At 41.0% G+C, this 22,665-nt stretch overlaps 1 protein-coding gene across 1 annotated transcript in view; it reads right to left on the minus strand.

Annotated features, from left to right (window-relative positions):
* Nucleotides 1-22,665, minus strand: part of FANCI (FA complementation group I) — a 77,236-nt gene that overhangs the window by 17,546 nt on the left and 37,025 nt on the right. Inside the window, exons 17-29 of the mRNA XM_089684294.1 lie at nucleotides 19,732-19,846; nucleotides 19,525-19,647; nucleotides 18,449-18,517; nucleotides 16,507-16,608; nucleotides 15,303-15,491; nucleotides 15,098-15,219; nucleotides 10,979-11,143; nucleotides 10,663-10,842; nucleotides 9,457-9,623; nucleotides 6,916-6,989; nucleotides 3,667-3,783; nucleotides 3,437-3,488; nucleotides 2,020-2,147 (exon numbers count right to left, since the gene is read on the minus strand). Coding sequence (XP_089540420.1) covers nucleotides 2,020-2,147; nucleotides 3,437-3,488; nucleotides 3,667-3,783; nucleotides 6,916-6,989; nucleotides 9,457-9,623; nucleotides 10,663-10,842; nucleotides 10,979-11,143; nucleotides 15,098-15,219; nucleotides 15,303-15,491; nucleotides 16,507-16,608; nucleotides 18,449-18,517; nucleotides 19,525-19,647; nucleotides 19,732-19,846 — 1,603 coding nt within the window. The remainder of the gene's footprint in view (nucleotides 1-2,019; nucleotides 2,148-3,436; nucleotides 3,489-3,666; nucleotides 3,784-6,915; nucleotides 6,990-9,456; nucleotides 9,624-10,662; nucleotides 10,843-10,978; nucleotides 11,144-15,097; nucleotides 15,220-15,302; nucleotides 15,492-16,506; nucleotides 16,609-18,448; nucleotides 18,518-19,524; nucleotides 19,648-19,731; nucleotides 19,847-22,665) is intronic.

Consider the following 22,665-nt stretch of genomic DNA (forward strand, 5'->3'; position numbering starts at 1 on the left):
ATACAGATCTTTCTTACACAGGCTAGTTAGAATAGCTGTTAGAAAGGGGGAGGGAGCATTTTTAAGATTAGTTCAGGGGTGCCTGGAACAGCACTTTAACCACTTGCTGACCGCAGATAGCCGAATGACGGTTTCAATGCAGCCGGCCAGTTCTGGGGTGGACGTCATATGACATTCTCCCAGAACGCGCTCTCTTGCACGCCCCCCGCAATCTCCGGACACAGCTGATCACATGATATGGTAAAAAACCAATCACAGTGGCCTTTTACCTCATGATCAGCCGTGTCCAATGACACACTGATCACCGGGAAATGCAATTGCCGGTTATCGGCTGCACTTTCCTCACGTTGGCACAGTTGTCTGAGGAGGGATCGGCACCGATCGGCATGATCGGTGCCCAGTAGTGCCATCCATCAGTGCAGCCCAGCAGTGCCACCAGTCAGTGCAGCCTCATTAACACACATCAGTGAAGGAGACAAATGACCTACTTGCAAAATTTTATAACAGAAACAAAGAAAAACTTTTTTTTTTTTTATTTTGCTCTTTTTTTGTTTATAGCGGAAAAAATAAAAACACCCAGTGGTGCGTAAATACCACCAAAAGAAAGCTCTATTTGTGTGAAAAAAGTGATAAAAATTTCATATGGGAACAATGCTGCATGACCGTGCAATTGTCAATCAAAGTGCGACAGGGCTGAAAGCTGAAAATTGGCCTGGGCCGGAAGGGGGAATAAGTGCCCTGTAGGCAAGAGGATAATTACATCATACATACTACAAAAAAAAAAAAAAACTTGTCTTGTGAACTTAACAGACCGGTAAAAAAAACTCTTCCACTATCCATTTGCCGACTGCCCGCCCGCATTTTACTGCGGGCGGGTGGCTCGTACAGGCAGTCACGTACTTTACGTCGGCAGTGTCTTCTAAGTTCAGGGCATATGTGCACGCCCCCACCCAGCCAACTCCTGCTGTGATTGGACACAGCTGGATTTTGTCAATAGGTTTCAGCCAATGATTCATGGCTAAGACCTGCTGTTCAGCTGTGTCCAGTCATAGCCAAGCGCCGTGTGTTGACAAAACACAGAGGGCTTTGTACAAAGAGAATTATCTGTTTGTTTCTTCTCCTTGCAATGCAGTAAAAAGCAGCACATATCACACATATTACACTTGTTAGGCACACACTTAACCCCTTGATTACCACGAGAGGTTAACCTATTCCCAACCTGTGTCCTTAGTACAGTGTATAGTATTATCACTGATCACTGTCTTAGTATCACTGGTGATGTCAGTGTCAGTTAGTGATTGCCTGCCACACAGTCCCACTATAAGTCATGATCACCACCATTACTAGGTTAAAAATAAATAAATAAAAATTCTAGTAATATAATATACCATAGTTTGTAGACGCTATGACTTTCACACAAACCAAAATCAATATACACTTACTGGGATGTAGCAGAATACATTTGGGCCTAAATATATAAAGAAATTTTTTTTATTGAATATGTTTTATAGTAAAAAGTAAAAAAAAAAAAAGTTTTTTTTTTAATTTTCAGTTTCTTTTTTTATTGATAGAATAAAAAAAATAGATAATAATAATATCTTGTTCTTTCATTTTGTATCTTTTTATTTTTATTAATAACATTTCAATAAACAGGTTGAAATCTAAAAAAAAAAAAATCAAAGCTGGAATATATCCCTTTAAGAGAATAGTTAATGAACACAAAATTAAAACCCTACACAGCGATACTGATCATATAAAAAGTCATCCTGGCTACTTGGACATCTGGTGCGTATATCAAAAACACTTTTCCTAACCTAATCAATGTAGAAAGTGTATAGTAGCAAATTTACACAAGAAGTCGACACTTCCCACGAGGAACATGTAAAGACTGATTAAAGACAAATAGCAGACGCATACTCAGGTCCAAGATATTCTTCAATTTTAAGAGAACCTTTTATCAATTTGTTTTTATAAATTAGAGGCAAACAGTATAGTATGGAATGTTAGAGCTCTTTTCACCTGATCAATATCACCGAGGTGTCCGTGAATGTCCTGACAGAGCTCCCGGAGTATGCTCACTGGACTCTTGAACAGAGAATGCATGCTGAACAGAAGAGTCATTGCACTTTTACAGAACTGGACATCCTCTGTAGAAACAACAGAAGCTACAGTAAGCACAGAGGAAAACTCACCAGTGCCCTCACTAAAATTGCTGGGAATTGAGATTTACATTCCTGGAGATCACAAATAATACACAGTACTTTGTAGAAAGACCCCTCTACACCTGCGTAACAATCTGGTCTTGATGCTCTAGACCAGAGGTCCCAAAACTTTCTAATCAAAGGGCCAGTTTACTGTCCTTCAGACCTTAGGGGGGCTGGATCATGACCATCAGAAGTAGAAACCGTCCTGGCATCAGTGGGAGTAAGCAATGCCCCATCTCTGATGTCATTGAGAGGAATTTTGCCCATCCTTGGTCCCATTGGGAAGAATTGTGCCCCTTTGTTGGTGTCATTGGGAGGAAGTGAGCCCCATCGTTGGTGTCATTGGGAGGAAATCTGCTTCATCTTTGGTGTCAGTGGGAGGAACAGTCCCACAAAGGTCAGATACAAGCAACCACAGGGCCGCAACCACAGGGCCACATCCGGTCCCTGGGCCACAGTTTGGAGACCACTGCTCTGAACCAGTGGTCTCCAAGCTACATCTCGGGGGGCCAAATGCAGCCCTTTGCATACCCTTCTCCGGCCCTTGGGGCTCTCCCACTGATATGAGGCATGATTCTTCCCACTAACACCAACAGTGGGGCACTCTTCCTTCCACTAACACCAACAATGGGGCACTCTTCCTTCCACTGACACCAAAAACGGGGTATCCTTCCACAGATAACAATGATTAGGCACTATTCCTCTCACTGACACCAATGACAGGACATTATTCCTCTCACTGACACCAATGATGGGGCACTATTCCTCCCACTAACACCAATGAAGGGTCACTATCCTTTCCACTGACACCAACAATGGGGCATTATTAGTTTCACTAACACGAACACTAATGATGGGGCACTATTGTTTTCACTGACACCAATGATGGGGCACTAATATTTCCCTTAATACCAAAGATGGGACATCGTTTATCCTCACTGATTCCAGGGCATTTTCAATTCCCACTGGCCACGGTCCTGCCCCTTAAAGTCTAAAGAACAATAAACTGGCCCTTTGCTTAGAAAGTTTGGAGATCCCTGCTCTAGACAAGCACAAAACATGTATATAGGCCATCCAAAGTCAGTATGAAAATTGTAACCTCCTCTGTAGACTGCTTAGGGTCAATGTCACAGCAAGAAATGTGTTTCAAAGTGTGACGCTTACATTTCAATATAATTACTGGTGACGATGGAAGATAAACACCCCACAATAACTTGTATAATAATTCTTACCATAACTGGTTTCTTTACAAACTTTGACAATCCATGAGAGCATCTGCACATACTAGAAAGAAAGAAACATAAAATTCTATTTTACAGTCAATATTCAAAAACCAAACAAAGCAAGTATATTTAGGTTTGTACATTTATTTCATTCATTTTACACAGCACTAACAAATTACAGTGTGCAACAGTCAAGGGCATCAGCACTGAATTAGCATCACATAAGCACATTCTCTGACCTGCTGAGAAGAAGGATCCAGAAACCGATACAGTATAGATAGGATGCTGACCAACAGCACAGCTTCTTTACTATTAAATTCATCTTCCCCACAGTCAAGCTGGTTTGTAAGAGACCTCTGTGTATAGAAGATACAACTGATATTACAGTGAATATGCAAACACTAGCAGTATTTTTACCAACATATGACACCAACTTCAACAAAAGAAACAAAAAATAATATCCCTCCTGTGCTGATCGCATAACAAGTCTTCAGTCACATGATCACTAAAGCCTAGTACACGGGGCCAAATGTTAGGCAGCATCGGCTGGTTCAATAAAATACAGCCGACATTTGGCCCCGTGTGTATGGCGGCCAGCTTCAGTCAAAGGGGTATGACCGAAAAATGTCTGCTGATCGAATGAGAGCACTGACGGGTGTGTTCTGACGGGGGTGCCATCCCCCCTGTCAGAACACAATAGTTCAGCGGGGCAGATCACTGTACGAACATCAAATTTTTTTCGTTCAGCATGCTGGGTTGGGGAGATTTCTCCTCACTTCCTGCCTTGGTGACCACTCTCTCTAAAGCAGCCAATAGATTCTGCAATTATCTTTTTCACCCATGGTAAAGAAAGAAAATTGCTTGATTTCCCCCATCAATACTGACTTTGAGAATCCCTCCCTGAGCACTATTGTGTTCTGCCGACAGGGAGCCTTCCCTGCTGGCAGAACACAACAATCACTGCTGGCGGCTACAGTGATCGCATAAAAAAAATCTGACAGGCTCATTGTACTTAAGTCGTTCGATGGATAGATGGTACAAGCATTCTGTCCACACATGGATCGAATCTCAGCCAGTTCCTGTTGAACCAGCCAAGATTTGATCCATCCATGGCATTAGACAGAAATGGGGGATATTATCCCCAACGGGACACAGCAACAAAAAGCTGACAGTTTCTAATCTTTCTCCATAATACATCTATTGTTGTGGATTTAAAGCAATCGGACTTTCTTTTTTGAGTAGAAGAAATTGGTTGGAGCTCCTTTGAATAAAGGTTCAAATAAAAAATCAGCTCAGATATACTGTATGTAAACCCATATCTCACAAACAATGCCGAATATACAGGAAACATCTGTACATTGCAAACACCAACAAATTGTACCAGGAAAAACAGAATTCCTAAATGTTAAAACAGAATCCTTATTTATTAAAGGAGTTTCCTCCAAGGGAAAAAAAAAGTGAGAAAACACTTTCTAATCTTGAGCCTTTTTAGATTGGCTCACATTGCTTCGTCTTTCCAAATGAGAACATATTTTTGACTTAAGCCGTATTCACATAGGCTGCAACCCAATACTCTGCGCAGAGAGGTGTGTTTTGGAGTCTGCATTTGCGCTGAGCTGCGTACAGACACACTGTCTGCGATCAGGACCCATTAACCCGCCCCTGCACCACTGACAAATTTTGACAAGTGGCGGTGTCCATGCAGTCACGGTGTCTGCATCCACTTCCATGTGCTGCCTGCATACAGCTCAGGGTGAATGCAGAAGCCAAAACAAATGCCTCCTGCGCATAAAAGGAGTACCAGCGCCCGACTGAATGAGGTCTAACTGCTGGCTAGAATACCGCATTTTGTAAGTGAAAGTGATTTGATTGTGTTCATGCTGATCTATAACTGAAAGGAGGTAGCTACATTAAAAATCTAAAAACATTACAGATGTGTTCTTTGGGGAGTAGGTCAGCCAGACATTATAGGCATTTTTGTGATAACTATGTACCAATAATTTCAGTTACGCAGAACGTTCGCTCAAATTGTCGAAGTATTGTTCTACTGAAGAAATGAGTCAGCAACTGAACTTGTAGCCATTACAAGTAGTCAGTAACAAGGCTGTGATAGAGGAAAAGGGAAGCTCTGTTACACCTAAAGAGCTCAGGTGAAGTGTAGAATCATAAAAAGTTTAGAGTGTAGCACCCTCCTAGTAGATTGCTAGGCGAGGTACAATTAGTTCTTTTAGCATTACTGTGATCAGGTGAGTAGGTTGTGACTATTTTGGGCTGTTCTGCGTCTTGCTGGTTGCAGATTTGATTACCTTCCAGAAGCCTGCAGAAGTCAGGGAGAATCAGTGGTCTAAAAGAGTCAAACAGGCAGCCTGTTTATGTGGTCCTAGCCAATCCCTTGGGGAGGGTGCCCAGTAGGTGGCTGGGAGAGTGCATGAAAAGCGTGAGGCCTGCAGCAGAGAGGTTCTTGTCTAGGTAGAGAAGAACCAAATGAAAGGGCTACCGCCCCTTCTGGGCAAATTTAGATGTGCTTCATTTCTTCGTCAAAGCCCCTCCTGTGTTAGAGCTGGAGGAAGGGGGAGGTTGAAGAGAGTCTAATGAACTTTGCTGGTGTTGATAAAAGGATTTTTTTCAGGGGATTTGGTATGAAGAGTTCACAGGCTGATATTGGAATGAGGCATCCAAATATCCAAGGACTTTTGTGAGTACAGACCAGTGTGCGAGACTCCAGTGACTGTGTACTGCTTCTATCCCTATTGCATCAGCCTGTGCTTTAAAGTGGACATTTCTTATGGTTTCCCTGTGTAGTTCAGCCCATCATTTGCTGGTGAAAGGACTGTGCTACGAAGCTTGATAAAAGAAAAAAAAAAAAAGTGTCCTCAACTTACTCTTTAAAGCAGACCTCCGGGGAAACATTTTTTACCCCTTGCAGTGGGGCTGTGCCCGCACTGCATGGGTTAACTGCTTGTCTTGGGGTGAACACAGAGCTTATACTCACCCAATCCTTCGATCCTCCGAAAAGGAGGATCTATGAGCCAGAGCCAGTCTATAGGCATGACTACGTCAAGAACAGTCCACCATACAAGACCGCTAGAGTGGGGGGGGGGGGTTCTAGGAGTGGCAGGGACCGGTATCGGCGGATTAGGCGAGTATCTCAGCTCTCCTCTCCCCTTGACAAAAACAAGCAGTTAACCCATGCAATGAGGACATATTTGCTTGGAGTTCTGCTTTAACTGTACTGGAGTGTCCCACAGACCCTCCATACAAGTTCAAACTGAATAAAGCATTAGAAAAATGATACCCCTGGACTAATCATGGAGTTAAAAGAGTGACATACTGTGTGCCTGGCTAGGGAAAGAACCCTGGGACCAATGTACTAGCTAGGAAAAGAACCTTTGGACCATTCAGCAGGCCCTTTAGGGAGTGAGCACTACAAGTGTTATGAGACATCCAAATAGAAGTACCCACATTATAGAAACAGTTATAAAACATACTTGAAACTGGGAAATCTGAAAGGCAGCCTTCGCCATGATATTTGTTTCTTCGGATTCCTCTTCACTGTCATTATCTAGAAATATAGGTTATCAGATCACAGATGACACAATGTTAAAGCCATTACATTGGACAGATGGTAAGTTGTTTTTGTGGTTTTAATTAAGAGCTTTACATTAACACGAACACTTTGGCTTAAAAATTCATCAAAGTAATAAATGACATATCATGTACTACATGTCTAAATTTTAAAGCAGACTTTGTATCAAACGTTACCTTTAGGGCAGTGTTAACAGTCCTGCCCGGATTAATAAATGAAGACAAAAAACGCTGCGCCGCTAACCCTCCTGTACTCAACGTATTGCCAAAAAATTTGGTTACACTACCAAACTGAAAAGAGGCATGGAGGAGCTCAGCTATGAGGAAAGATTAGAGGAACTGAATTTATTCTCTGTTGTGAAGAGGGGGGGATATGATCACCATGTATAATACATAAGGGGGGATATGATCTCCATGTATAATACATAAGGGGGGATATGATCACCATGTATAATACATAAGGGGGGATATGATCACCATGTATAATACATAAGGGGGGATATGATCTCCATGTATAATACATAAGGGGGGATATGATCACCATGTATAATACATAAGGGGGGATATGATCAACATGTATAATACATAAGGGGGGATATGATCTCCATGTATAATACATAAGGGGGGATATGATCTCCATATATAATACATAAGGGGGGGATATGATCTCCATGTATAATACATAAGGGGGGATATGATCACCATGTATAATACATAAGGGGGGATATGATCTCCATGTATAATACATAAGGGGGATATGATCTCCATGTATAATACATAAGGGGGGATATGATCTCCATGTATAATACATAAGGGGGATATGATCTCCATGTATAATACATAAGGGGGGATATGATCTCCATGTATAATACATAAGGGGGATATGATCTCCATGTATAATACATAAGGGGGGATATGATCTCCATGTATAATACATAAGGGGGGATATGATCTCCATGTATAATACATAAGGGGGGATATGATCTCCATGTATAATACATAAGGGGGATATGATCCCCATGTATAATACATAAGGTGGATATGATCTCCATGTATAATACATAAGGGGGGATATGATCTCCATGTATAATACATAAGGGGGGATATGATCTCCATGTATAATACATAAGGGGGGATATGATCACCATGTATAATACATAAGGGGGGATATGATCTCCATGTATAATACATAAGGGGGGATATGATCTCCATGTATAATACATAAGGGGGGATATGATCTCCATGTATAATACATAAGGAGGGATATGATCTCCATGTATAATACATAAGGGGGATATGATCTCCATGTATAATACATAAGGGGGATATGATCTCCATGTATAATACATAAGGGGGATATGATCTCCATGTATAATACATAAGGGGGATATGATCTCCATGTATAATACATAAGGGGGATATGATCTCCATGTATAATACATAAGGAGGGATAAGTGGGTACCCACTGTGCATGCGCGAGTAGCTCTGTGCTTCATGAATGGTCCTGTAGTCTTCTGAGACCTGTCACGTGTCCCAAAAGACTACAGGGAGGGAGGAAGGACACCTTCCATTTCCGTTCGCGGGTGCGGGTCAAATTCAGGTACCCGCCCCCCAAAGGTGCCAATCCTTAATGGGGAGCGGGGGAGCAGTGGAGCAGTCCTTAAAGCGGAACTTCCTCTTTTGGCTGGAGCTCCGCTGTAAGATTTAAAAGGGACAGAGCACCTTTTTTTTTTTCTTTACAGGGTAACTCGAGTCTGATAATCAGGATTTTTTTATTTTTTTTTTTTAGGTGTAGCAGTCTTTCATTAACTTAAACTAAGCACAAGGTTTCTTATATAGGATATTAAAATGTGTTTAAAATTCCTTTATTTGCTCGCACAATACAAGATTCATAATAAAAAAAAACGTAAAGCCTAAAGTTCACCTTTACATAAAAAATAATAAATGCACATAATTTTAAAAAGTAAAATGTGCATTTATTTATTTTTTTGAAACAGCAGACTGCAAAGTATTGCACTCGAGAAGATCATGGGTGCAATGTCAGGCTCCTTCACATACTGCTTACAGCTCTGTTGCCCATCTCTGTACAGGCTGTCATTTTCAGAGCTGTAGGAATGTGAATGAACCACGGGCACGCTGATAAACATGCCCACAGTTAATTTAAACTAAGAGTCCATCTGACACAGTGGCAGACAGTATTTGTAGTTTATTCTTTCACATGAATCTGTGAATGAATGACACGGCTGTGTGGGCCAAACCCCATGCAGCCAAGTTATTTTTAAAAAAAGGACAAAGGTGCGGGGAGAAGAGCCCCCGCCCACTGTCACTGGGTGGGGATCAGAGGGAGAGGGCGCTGGAGCGCAAATACAGGTGGAAATGTAACATTTTCCAAAGGTGAACTTATCCTAATCCACAGAGAGATTCTGTACATAAAATAAACTTACCCAAAGCTGCCAGGAACTGTGAGATCTTTTTTGGGTAGCGCAGCTGAATAGTGTAAAAGATCTGCACCAAACCCTCTAGACACATTAGAGAAATGTTCTTCCCTTTATCCTTTTTCCCAGAATCCTCAGCAGCAGATGGGATAGATGTGTATCTCCACATTAACACCCTGTAACAGATAAAAAAGCCAGTCACAAAAGGAGATGCAATTTTATCACTAGCCACTACAAAACAGATTGGACAACACATCTATATAGTGAACTAAATAACCCACTAGACTCATTTAGAAATGAAAATGATTGACTGCTTTACCTTGAAATTCCAATGAGGTTTAAATTTGGAAATAGCTTTTGGAACTATAGGTGTGCAGATAACAGAGGAACATTAGTCATCTCAAATTGTTTCAGTGAAGGAGTTCCAAAGTTCCAAATGTGCTTCTAGGCATTGACAAAGCCTTTTAATTTTTTATTTTTTTTTTTAATCCATCCCCTGACCTGTGCCTGTTCACAGGTTTATCCTGGAAATCTTTTGACAGTGCCTTGCCACCCATAGTTAATGGTTTGCTTCAGTTGCACTACTGGGACTGAAATGCTTCAGGATAGCTCTTTTCATGCTAAGGCAATCAAAATGGCCACAGCGTATCACATTAGAAAGTCAAATGGCTTTGGATGCCATTGATAAGGTGATTAGCTACACTTGATTGAGTTTTCAAGTCATTTTTAGGAGGGGAGTGATCCTTTTTCCAACTTGGTGATTCTGTTGATTTTTTTTTTTCCCTGACATCTTCGTGTTATATCATTAACTTGGCTGTTATAAGATGGACTGAATAAATAAAGCTAGATAAAACAAAAACTGTGTGTCTTTATTTCAGGCTACAAAGCAAAAAAAATTTGATTTTAAAGGGGGGGGGGGGGGGGTTCTTTGCTATACTAACCGTATATTACTGTAATGCACAGAAAATGTTCAAATTCTCCGTTTCACTGTAATTGCTCTGCTTCCATGTCCAACAACTGATGTCTTTAATCTGATTGAGTTGCCTAATAGATAGTCAATGAGAAATAATATGCACAAGGAAGCAGAGCCTGCATATGTAACAAACAAGAACGGCTGTCCATGATTATATAACATTTAGGATACACAGAAAGTAGGCTTTTAGAAAACATTACCAGAGCATTGATAAGAGCACAATTGGCCATTTTGTACATTACCTGGTAATCTCACAGATACTATGAAACATTTTGTCGCTATTCTGTCCATCAGGCCCATCAGTGACCCCTGTCTCCTTCAGCTGCTGTATTTTCTGAAGTGCAACAGACACCGTGTATCTCATAAAGTCTAGACTGGCTCTCAGAACACTAAGGCTTTCCTCGTGCTTCCTTGTACTATCTCTGAAAGTAAAAGCATATAAAGCTGAAAGCAACAGAAAAAAAAAAGCACAGAATACCAGCTGCAGAATAACCGATCTTAAAACACAGGATCAAAATATAACAGAAATAGTTATTGATGCAAGAACTGATATTGTACCTGAATAATGCAGTTAAAAGTGTGGAAACAAATCCCATAGACAGCAAGCTTTTACATGCTTTACTATTGCCGGAAGGTTTTGATTTTCCAGATTTTTCTTTCAGGATATCAGCCAGTTTGCTGTAGCATTTAAAAATTCCCATAATGTCTTCAAATTTGCTTTTACTGTAAATAAAAAGGTGAAAACATGGGTGTCACACTGCAGTAAGAACCAGGGGAATAGGCTGTAAATTATGCAAAAATATATCTATCTTTCTTCACATGAAAATTTACAAAAAAAATATAATTCTAATTACAGAAATATAATATCAAAAAGTAGGCCTCGGATATTATGTATCAAAAGATATTGTGATTGATTTTACAGTATAAAACTGGAGTGTGTGAAATCTGGTGCAGCTGTATGTGGCAGCCAATCAGCTTGTAACTTCAGCTTGTTCACTTAATCTTCGACAAAAAAAAAAAGAAAAGAAAAAGGAGGCGGATTGGTTTCTATGCAGAGCTGCACCAGATTTTACACTCTACCGTTTCAGTAAATAAACTCTATTATCTATTAACCGATGCAAGATTCTAATCATCTAAACTTCTTCTTGGCATTAAGCTGTACCACGCCACTGTGTTCCCAAAATATCAGCGCTCTAGGACTGAAAAATCCCTTAAGCAATAAAAGCTAACCCAAACTGTTGGATTACATCTGCTCCTAGCAGGAGACTATACATTCAACAACCAGCACTTAGAAAATGTCAATTGTCCTTAAAATGTTCCCACAATAGTCCTCAAACACAATGAGAGCCTCTTCATTCATGGATCAGAATAAAGTACATGGGTGAAAAATAATATGCGTAATAGTATCCCTTCTCATCCACAGAGATGTTAACCAAGATGTCCATGCAAGAGATTAATAAATGGCCACAGTGCAGTATGTTCAAATAAAAAGGACATTTATTTTTTCCCCTGTACACTTACTTTCAGGGCTGTGGAGTCGGAGTCGTGGAGTCGGAGTTGGAGGAAATTTTGGGTACCTGGAGTCGGAGTCGGCAAACAATGCTCCGACTCCGATTAAATTTAGATTGGAACTAAAAAAAAAGCAAGTTTAAATGTCCCAATTCACAAAAAGTTATAATTAATGACTTCTCTACTGTAAGAATAAAGACCAATGCATCCAGTGCCTCACGTAACTGCAAAACGAACACGTTAAGTGACCGTGAAGAAGCATGCTTTTCATGTGCTTCACTATATGGCACGCAACACACAATTAGGAGCGGCAATACTTATACTTTCCATAGTGTTTTACAGATTTTGTTTTTGGTTCATATAGATAAGCTTTGTTTTTGTTCTAAAACAACCAAATAATGTGGTTTGTATTTTTGGACTGGTAAAGTTCCTGTTCCTGATGTTTATGCCTGCTGCTACTATCCAGCCACTTGATTAATTAATAAAAAAAAATTAATAAAACTTTGTTGTTTTCATTGTGTTTGTCTTTTGCTTAAACTGTTCAATACAGTAGACTGTTGGCTTCCCAGCCAGTAGTCCTGTGGTAATGACATGTATGTTGCCTTTCTTTCCTTCAAGGAATGTATAAAATACATTCGCATATTAATACAGAGGAGTCGGAACATTTATCTACCGACTCCACAGCCCTGCTTACTTTCTGATGCATTTTCTCCAATAGGACTTCTTAACCACTTGTCGACCGCACTATTTCTTCCCCCATACACTTACAAAGAATGGTAAAAAAAAAACAAAAAACGCATGCAAACCAGCATCAAAGTTGGCCGCAACGGCACTTCTAGCGCATGTCTGATGCATTTTTAACCACTTGCCTACCAGGCACTTTTCCCCCTTTCTGCCCAGGCCAATTTTCAGTTTTCAGCGCTGTTGCACTTTGAATGACAAATTGCACAGGGATGCAACACTGTACCCATATGACATTTTTTATCAAACCTTTTTATTTGAACATATTGTACTTAGACCATTTATTGATTTCTTGCATGGACATCTTGGTTAACATCAGTGTGGATGAGAAGGAATCCTATTCGGATATTATTGTTCACCCGTGTACTTTATTCTGATCCATGAATGAAGAGACTCTCATTGTATTTGGTGAAGACTATTGTGAGAACATTTTGACGAACTTTTAAGGACAATTTCTAAATGCTGGTTGTTGAATGTATGTACTACACCACTACCATTTAAAGAAACTTTGAAAATCAAAGTTGTACCCACCATGCACTGGGTCCCGTTTGATCGTGCTGCTCAGCAGATGAATAACTACTAAGTTCTCTTGTCTTTGGCAGCAGTCATTGGATGGAGAAAAGAGCCATTGTTCAGCACAGCAGGAGGAAGGGAGTCTGCCACTGACAATCCCATGTGTGCGTTTGTGTGTTCATAGAGTACACATACACTGGATTGTTGGTAGCAGAAGTTAAGAGACAAAGAAGAATTGCTGCATAATTTACTTGTTGGAGGCACAATCTATGTGCTCACAGCACACAGATGAGAGGGGGAGATGGCATAGAGTGCTGTGCTGTAACATCCCCATTGGAATGCTCATAAACCGGGCTTTAGCCTAGGGTGGAGCTGACAGTCAATGGAGAAAAAAAAAAAAATTATGTGCACATAGACAATTTGGAAACTATAGTGAGACTTTCAAGTATATGCAATACCATTTTTTTAAAAATACAAGTAGAAAGTAGCTAAAACCCTTGTACAGTTATTTTCACTGGCTGTGTGCCACTGGGGAGATTTTCCTTCAAGTTCCCAGAAACAGGGATAGGAATTCTTTCCAAAGTAAGGTTGGCTGAACTAAAAAAATAAACATGGTAGTGAATGGAGGAATCCTCAATCTTGCCCAACCCACCCTTCCTGCCAGGACATTGGTATTTGACAGTGGTGCCTGCCAGAATATACTGATCAGTGGTAGCTGATTGGGTGCAGCTGCTGACTGTTGAGAAATAATCCAACATGTCCCTTCAACAGAAGTTGATTAAACAATTGATTTCTGTGGAGCGGGGAAGCTTACACACTGATCTAATTCATGCAGTCCCTGCTGGACCAACCAATGTTCAATTAGAGTATGGCCAGCTTAAAGCCAAATTCCAGGCATGTCAATTTTTACATATTTACATTGGTCCAGTGTGCACTAATGTAAGTTTTGTATTTGCCATACCTTTGGGATCACTGTGGAAGCTGGAAACCAATGTTACGACAGTGATTGCCGCTAGCTTCTGGGTCCCATGCTAAGGGAATGCACAGTTGCTTACTGAACACAAAAGGTTGCTCGCTCTGCACTAGCGCCATTCAGAGAATACTTTTCAATTTGTCAATGAATGCAAAGAGTACTTTTATTGAACGAAGTGGAGGTTGTGACATCACTGCCCCACCTCTCCACCCTGTCCAATAATGAAATGCTTTACATTCACTGAAAAAATGCTAATTGTTCCCTGAGTGGCACCCGTGCCGAGCAAGCGGGACCTTGAAGCTAGTGGAGGATCATTGACGTAGTGGTGCCTACTACAGCGATTTCCAGCTTCCACTGTGATCCTACACAAGTACGGCAAAAAATACTTACACTGTTACAAGCTGGAGCAATGTAAAAAATTGCCATACCTGGAATTCAGCTTTAGGAGAATAGCTCATTCAACTGTTGCCACCTAGAATAAGTGTCCCACTGGAACTTCATTTAATTCCTGTTTAGTGACAACTCAAAATTGTGTATTTTACCCTTACTCCCAAGTCCAGGTGACCGTGATCATCAAGATAAATAGAAAGGATGATCCTTCCCCACTGGGGATGCAGACAGCAATAGGAGGTTTCCCACCTTTCTCTACACTATCCAAAAGGGAAAAAAAAAATGATTTTGGATACACTTGAAGGAGTTAAATTGAAAGGTAAATAAAAGGTATATACCACATACCTAAAAAGTAACAATAAACAGACCATGCACACTATATTCTAAGATGATCCCAAAAACGTATTTCTTATGTAAGGGCAAGCCAGTAGGACAGATGGTACATAAGCTGCTTCTAAATCTTTTGCAGATAATAAAATACTTGGTAAAAAATATTAAGTAATTGGTTATCAACGTAAGAAAAATGAAATATAATAGACAGCTTTTCTTACTTGAAGTTTGCTGTGGTAAAGTTGTACTCAATCAGAACCTCACAAACTCCCATAACCAAAACAGCATAGGTATAATTTTTCATCCCAACACTGGAATTTGTAGAGAAGTCAGCTGACTTGTCCTAGTACGGTTGAAGAAAAGAACAATAAATTCTGCCTGTAACAATGAAAATTGTACTTTCTCATTTAGAGAAAAAAACATTACCAATTCAAACTCTTCCAAATCACATTTGGTCATTCTTCTTGTGATAGATTGCAACATTTCATCAATTTCTTTCCGGCATGCCATGTAGTCGTCGTCATCGTTCTCATCTTCCATGCCCCTCTCCTGCAGGACATTGCTCTTCTGCTTATACCAGCTCAGGCAATTATGAATACTGCTCAGTAGGTGTGCCTAGACAACAGGAGTGTCAGAATGTTATAAAATGACTAATAATTTCCCTTTGGGATGAAAAAAGTATTTTGAATCTGAAAAAGCAAAAAGAAGAGTATTATTTTCGGCTATCTAGTTCTCAGCAACCTACATAATATAAATGCTGCATATACATGCAGGCTGAACACAAGAAAACATTTGGTGTGCCTATAATCAAAATGTATAGCTTTTCACTATCATTTACTATTATCATAACGGTCACAACTAGAGGTGGAAAGGCCTGGGGGAAAAAGAAAAAAAAAAAAAAAGAAAAACAAACACCACATGGATTGGCAAAATTTTTTATTTTTTTTCCAAAACAGTTTTTTGGGGGTTTTTCTCCCCCTAAAAAAAACAAGGAGTGTGGAATATGTTCTTTTACAGTGATAAATAATATATCTATGACATGTTACTAATACTATATAACAGGGCTTGAAAGCCGCTCGCCCGCTCGCCAAGTGCGAGGGGAAATCCTTGTATGGCGAGCAGTGGCGTCCCGAGGCAGGTGCGGGGGGTGCGGTCCGCACAGTATGAGTAAGAGGAGGAGGGGAGAAGGGAGAAAGGAGGGAGGGGAGAAGGGAGAAAGAGGGAAGAGGAGGGAGGGGAGAAGGGAGAAAAGGGGAAGAGGAGGGAGGGGAGAAGGGAGAAAGGGGGAAGAGGAGGGAGGGGAGAAGGGAGAAAGGGGGAAGAGGAGGAAGAGGAGGGAGGGGAGAAGGGAGAAAGGGGAAAGATGAGTGAAAGGGAAAAAGGGGGAAGACAATAGAAAGGGAAAAAAGGGGGGCAAAAAGGAAATGCAAATCATAAACAAACAATAGCCAATCATACAAACAATACAAACTGGACATACCCGCAAGAGAAAAAACCCATAAGGTGAGGCCCTGTGCCTCCACCCATCCAGCCCATATTCTATCAAACTTAGCCGGACAGTTACGACTTCTCTTAATACTCTTAATGAAAGCTTATGAACATTAAAATACATGGCTTTTGTCTCTCTCACCAAAGGTTCTTGCAGTATAATTTGCTCTTTTTGGGCTGCGATACACCTCTCAAGCTTCAGTGGTGGCAACAGATCCGGTTCTGGTTCATAATATCGCTTTAACTGTACAAAACAGCAGTGAACAAAGATTAGACAAAGACAAATAGAAAACCCCAACTGAACGTCACACACTGAAATGGACACATAGGGAATCTGTTACCCGATGTGTTGAGTTTATATGTAAATAGTGCTTGGTGGAGATGTTTCTAAATTCCTCCCAGTCACAATAACAACCCAGCAGCTAGTGCTGGTACCTAGATATGTCATATCAATTAGCAAAGTGGCCTTGTTTTAAGCAGTAAGCCCTGGTGCACAGTGAATACGACTTTTAAATCTCGCTACTTCACTTGAAGTAGTGCGGTTTCAAAGCCACAGATCAGTGCAATTCCTACCTCTGACTTCACTGCGGCTTGCAAGTCATGATGAAATCATAAAATAAGTAGTGCAGGAACTATTTTTTAAATCTCGCTACTTCAGATCGCACTGATTAAGACAGTACCATAGAAATACAAAAGATGTGACTTCAGGTGTGATTTGTAAATCACATGCCGCACCCGAAGTTGCACCGGTGTGAGTCCAGCCAGCACCACCTTGGTCAGCAAAAGTTACATTAAAAAGAAGTTGGGTCAGGTGGAATATTATCATTCAGTTATATCTGATCATCATCATATCAAATGCAGCCACTGTTCAGCAGCTGGTAGTGGAGATTTCTCCATCAAACTGTAGTACAGCAGGGGGTTCAGGACAGTAAGAGCTCTTTTTCATTTGTGGTATGGGGAAAGTAATCCCCCCCCAAGCACTGGCATAGCGTCAGGGGTCGTAACGGTGACCCCACCCCCATGCTCCATGGGGCTCGTGCGGCCTCCCTGTCACATTCTGTTTTACACTTGGACAGGAGTGGCGGGGACGTCACCTACAAGAAACGATCCTCTCCATTTTCCTCTTGCAAGCACTGAAAGCAGGCTCCTCTTCCTCCTGCCCGGAACTCAGTGGCTGCAGGAGAAAAATGTTCATAATTCTATCCTAAATAAAAAATTTTAAATTCTGAACCATTTTATTTTATTGTGGCCCATGACCAGTTACCAAACCACTTAAGTGGCCCTTGCTCTTCAAAAGGTAGAACACCCCTGCTCTATAGTGAGCACTGTCCTCAATCCAAAGCACCAAGTGTAGTGCCTATCTGCTTTCTTACTCACTTGATGGGTAATGCCATAACCACAGATGGAGGGAGGGAGGCCTGCGCACCCCAGGACACAGAGGGTGATTGACAGTCTCAGCTGTGCTCTTTTCCTTATGATACGGTGTGTGTGTAGGACAGAGTGTGCTTTACTCTCCCACTCAAGGCTCTGTGCTCTGCAGCGTGACATCAGATCCTTGCCCCCTACCTGCTAGAGCTCAGAGATGCTCTATAAAATGTGTTCTTTATGAGGCTGCAGAGAAGCACGTGTTGCAGATAAACAGGTACACCTTATGTAGGATGATTTATTTCATCTGTGTATCACCTGAGGCCACTCACTTCACTGGGTATATATAACACACAAAGCCCACAAATTCTTTTAACACTAATGCATCTTTACAAGTTGTCAGGAATTCCCTACACCAGCTTTCTGCCAGTTAAAATCTCCTTGCCTGGGGACACAGTGAATTCTAGTAGGTATTTTGAAGAAACCTATGAAATCCATGTTCCAGACTTTTTGGTAGCACGGTGCCAAGGATCAAGCGGTGACTGTTATAAGTACATGTAAAGTATATGAAAAGAAATAGACTGGTAGAAAATGAACACAAATAAAGGCAAAAAATGTATAACAAATCTGGATTTTACATGAAAGAAACATCCATTTTAGATTGATAATCTGCATTACTACAATTTTTCTCAAATAAAACTACTAACAGACAGACATACCTGAGACACCAGTGTCTGCATGATGGGGCTGGCCAGCTGAGAGTTTCGCTTGAGCACATCATAAAAACCCTGATACAGAGAGAAAGAGAGATACAGATAAAGTGAGGCTCAGAATATATGAAAAGACTAATGCTCAACACACACGTTTCACATGTTCTGACTGTGTAACCTCCTTTAGATCTACCAACAAATGTAGTTCAAGGGTCTGTCTGACTGCCAACAGACGGATTACTGTATTTAGTTCAGGTGGGCATGCCTATTACATAGTTCTGGTAAAAGTGGATTGTAAAGAGATTGTATGGTCAGGTTGTAATGCTGACCATACATGTACAGATTATCTCTTGTCAGTCTGTGAGCTGAAAGAGCTAAGCATTTGATTTCTTCATTCACACAAAACAGCTGGAAGGAGGAATTTCCACTGACGGCTATTGTATTCAGACACCCAGAACAACAACAACTGCATCTGATGGGATGCGGTCACCATTCAGCTGAGAATTTTCCACCTAGCTCAGCTGGTTTTTAAATCGACTTTTGTCGATCCAAGTGGTGCCGACAAGGCCACTCACATCTCGAACTTTGGCTGACTCGGCAAGAATCATCAAAATTTGAGCCATGTAAGGGAAGCTTGTAGGCAGGTTGCCTACTGTAGTTAGTTAGTTATACAAAATAAAAAACTATATCCGCGCTGTATCAAAATGATATAAGGCAGCTCACACCAACAGGTAGTGTAACAAACCTATAGTTAGTTCTGGCTGCTCTAGCCAGAGGAAAGGGGTTTTTACCGCCTTCCCCTGGCTACGTTCGCAGACTTTTCTGGGTCCAGCTCTCTGACTTTTCCTGAAAGTGGTCCCTGCTTTGTCCTGGGGCATTGATGGTATGACACAGCAACAGTTACCCCATGTGCAGGGCGAGTGACCCTACCCACAGTGCCTAGCGTAAACCAGAAGTACCCAATAAACCCCTTCCTTACTCACAAGCTTAACAATTGTGCTCAAATTAATTTAGACTACCAAAGCAACAGAAATCACAATAATGATAAAATACAGCAAGTGGTAATCATCAGTTAAGAACATTACTTCATAAAGTAGACGTCGAATGTCTTCTTGCTGACTCAAACTTCTTCTCAGGCAGCCCAAAATCTCCAAACAAAATGCCTCATTTGCTGCAGAATTGTAGCGGGTATGAACATCCACCAGAACCTACAATTACAGACTTGGATATGTAAAACGAACAGTAAAATCTTAGGCCGTGCAGCATTGCTATATATGTGAGGTAATTCATACCTGGCTTGCACCAATGGCCTGGCTGCATTGTGAGGAGGACAAGCTTCCAAGAACCTTAAAATTTTTCAGTAAAAGCAAGAAACCAGCAACAGCAGACTTCCGGGCCTCTATTTGACTTATCACAAATACAAGAAAGAAACAGATAAGTCGAAGTATTTTCAAAAGTCTGTTTTACCTTAAAATGAGCATGCATACAACATAATATGGTACATATAAAAGAGCAGTCATTTCTGCATGCAAACAGTCTGGATTCAATAGAAATATACTAAATAAATATTATATACATATATAGTTTTGTTTTTTTTGTTTTTTTTTTATTTGGAGGGCCAATCTTAGGTTGATAAGCACCAATTTAAGGTTGAAATATGCTGCAGCTCTCAGAGGAACAATAAAAACCTAGAGTCATCATTTTTCATATGATTTTATTAATTTGCTTTCAGTTGCTGAATTAAGCCGCAGATAATAAGGACTGTACCTCAAGTAAACAAATATACAGTATGTAAATTCAGGACTGACAAATCACATATAGTCAGGGTTATGCAGGCCATAGATGGGGAGAAAACCGGCTGATTTTTCTTTAAAAAAAATGAAAAATTGGTCGTTCAACCGGCCGACGTTACCAGGAATGGTTAAAAAAAAAAAAAAAAAATAGGCGGATTCTTCTTCCTCCTCTTCTTCTTCTTCCTCCTCCTCCTCTTCTTCATCCTCTTCTTCTTCCTCATCCTCTTTTTCATCCTCTTCTTCTCCTTCTTCTTCCTCTTCTTCTTCATCCTCTTCTTTTTTCTTTTTGTCTTCCTCTTGCAGGTCACTGCTCATGCGCAGATTTTTTATCGGGAAAAAGATCGGCCGATTTGCCCATAATTGCCACGAAAATCGGCCGATCGGCAAAATCAGCCGATCTTTTTCCAACTTTACAGATAAAAAAAATCTGCCAAAATACCAAAAAACGGCCGACCTATTAACCCACTAACGATCCGAAAATCGGCCGATTTTCGACCCATCTATGGCCTGCATTAGTCTTTCAGCCTTTTTTGTAGATCTATATCCACTGACCTACTTTCAGCTGGTGTTCTGTATACCCCTGTCTATTTCTTTGTGAAGGTACTAACGTCAATGCATGTTTATATAGACTGCGCTGCCGAAAATGTGAATCAAGGTTACTAAACAGTTTGCCAAGTGTAAAAGTGCAAAAAATAAATAAACAAACAATTATTTGAATGGAACCCACTGATGCATTGTACATTAGTTGCATTTTCTGGTAGTGGTCATTTAATGATTTCACGTTTACATGTGGCAAAAGGTTTAGTAACCTTGATTCACATTTTTGACAGCACAGTCTACGAGTCTCGTATATCCACATTTATAGGGTTCACTGATGTAGAAGTTAAACACATTTTGAAGACTGCAGCAGCCATAATCCCATTCATCCATGTTTTATATTTTTGTTTTCTTTTGATTTTGCCTGTGGCACTGAGTTTTCACTGTTTTTTTAACATCAATATATGCCAGTGTTTCTCAACCTTTTTTCAGTCAAGGCACCCTTTTAAAATTATGGACAGTCCCGAGGCACCCCATTCTAAAATGTGAAAAATATTCTAATAGTTTTATATAACACAGCAACATCCACACATGGAGGACACCAAACATTAGAGGAGATTCTTCCAAAGAAAATACACTTTTGCACACTGGTAATGACTAGTATTCTAATGTTTTTCTTCTCCCTCAGTTTCTATCTATCACTGAGCTAATGAACCCCAGCACTAACGGAGAGGGGAGGGGGAGGGTCAAACTAGGATGGTATACAGGCAACCGACATCCTCCTTATCAACTGTCATTGGAAGTCAGGATGCCAGCGTCTAGAAGGTCGTAATGGTGCGCAATGAAAACTTGTGGCTTTGTGTAACTGAAAAGGCAGGCTTACAAGATACACAAGTTTTGGCCAATTTTTAGACATTTTGCCAAGGCACCCCTGAAGAAACCTCAAGGCACCCCTGAAGAAACCTCAAGGCACCCCTGAAGAAACCTCAAGGCACCCTGGTTGAGAAGGACTGATATATGCTATCAACTGAATGGGGAACAGGATTGAATTTGATGCCATTGCTGAGGACAAACAGATGTCTCACTGCTTGGTATTTACAGTAAAACATCTGCCCATGTAGCCACCCTAAGATCAGGGGTGGGGGGGGGACACAATTTTTTTTTTTAATGCAAAACAAAAACACTTTACCTGTCACGCCAATATCTCTTTCTTCAAGAGATGATTACACAGTGTGGCAGGCAGAGGGAAAGCTTGTTACTGTAACAAACATTTGTGATCAACATGATTGGCTAGTCATGATAATTACATGATCAGGAAACACACGGATTGGTTCCTGATCCATTCTAGGTACAGCCTGGTCGTGGTCATCTCACAGGAGTGTAAAATGTGCCTGAAAGCAGGAAATGTTTCTTAAACACTGCCTGTTCCAAAGAAATCACTAATATTGGCTAACTGTGGGGCTTACATGGCCAGGAAACACAGTGTGGGTCTAAGGCAGCAATGGGCAAACTACGGCCCGCGGGCCGTATATGGCCCGACGGACCTTTTAATCCGGCCCGCGGAGCGTGATAAAAAAAAAACAGCCAGGGCAGGCAAACATTGGCTGTCAGGATGTGTGTAGGCGGGGCAGCGTGACGAACGTGAGGGAAGCTAGGCTCCTCTCACAACCCGCCCTGAAGACCGGAACGGCGCGGGAACACGGCGAGAGGAACGCGCGGAGCAAAGGTAAGTAAATTGACACGGTGGGGGACTTGGCTTACTACTTGGGGGGGAATAGTACTATGGGGATGAAATACTATATGAGGGATGAATTAATATGGGGGATGAAATACTATATGAGGGATGAATTAATATGGGGGATGAAATACTATATGAGGGATGAATTAATATGGGGG

Source organism: Staurois parvus, unplaced genomic scaffold (genome assembly GCF_062004578.1).
Source record: "Staurois parvus isolate SC_StPar_1 unplaced genomic scaffold, SC_StPar_1.0 ptg000342l, whole genome shotgun sequence".
Classification (NCBI taxonomy): Eukaryota; Metazoa; Chordata; class Amphibia; order Anura; family Ranidae; genus Staurois; species Staurois parvus.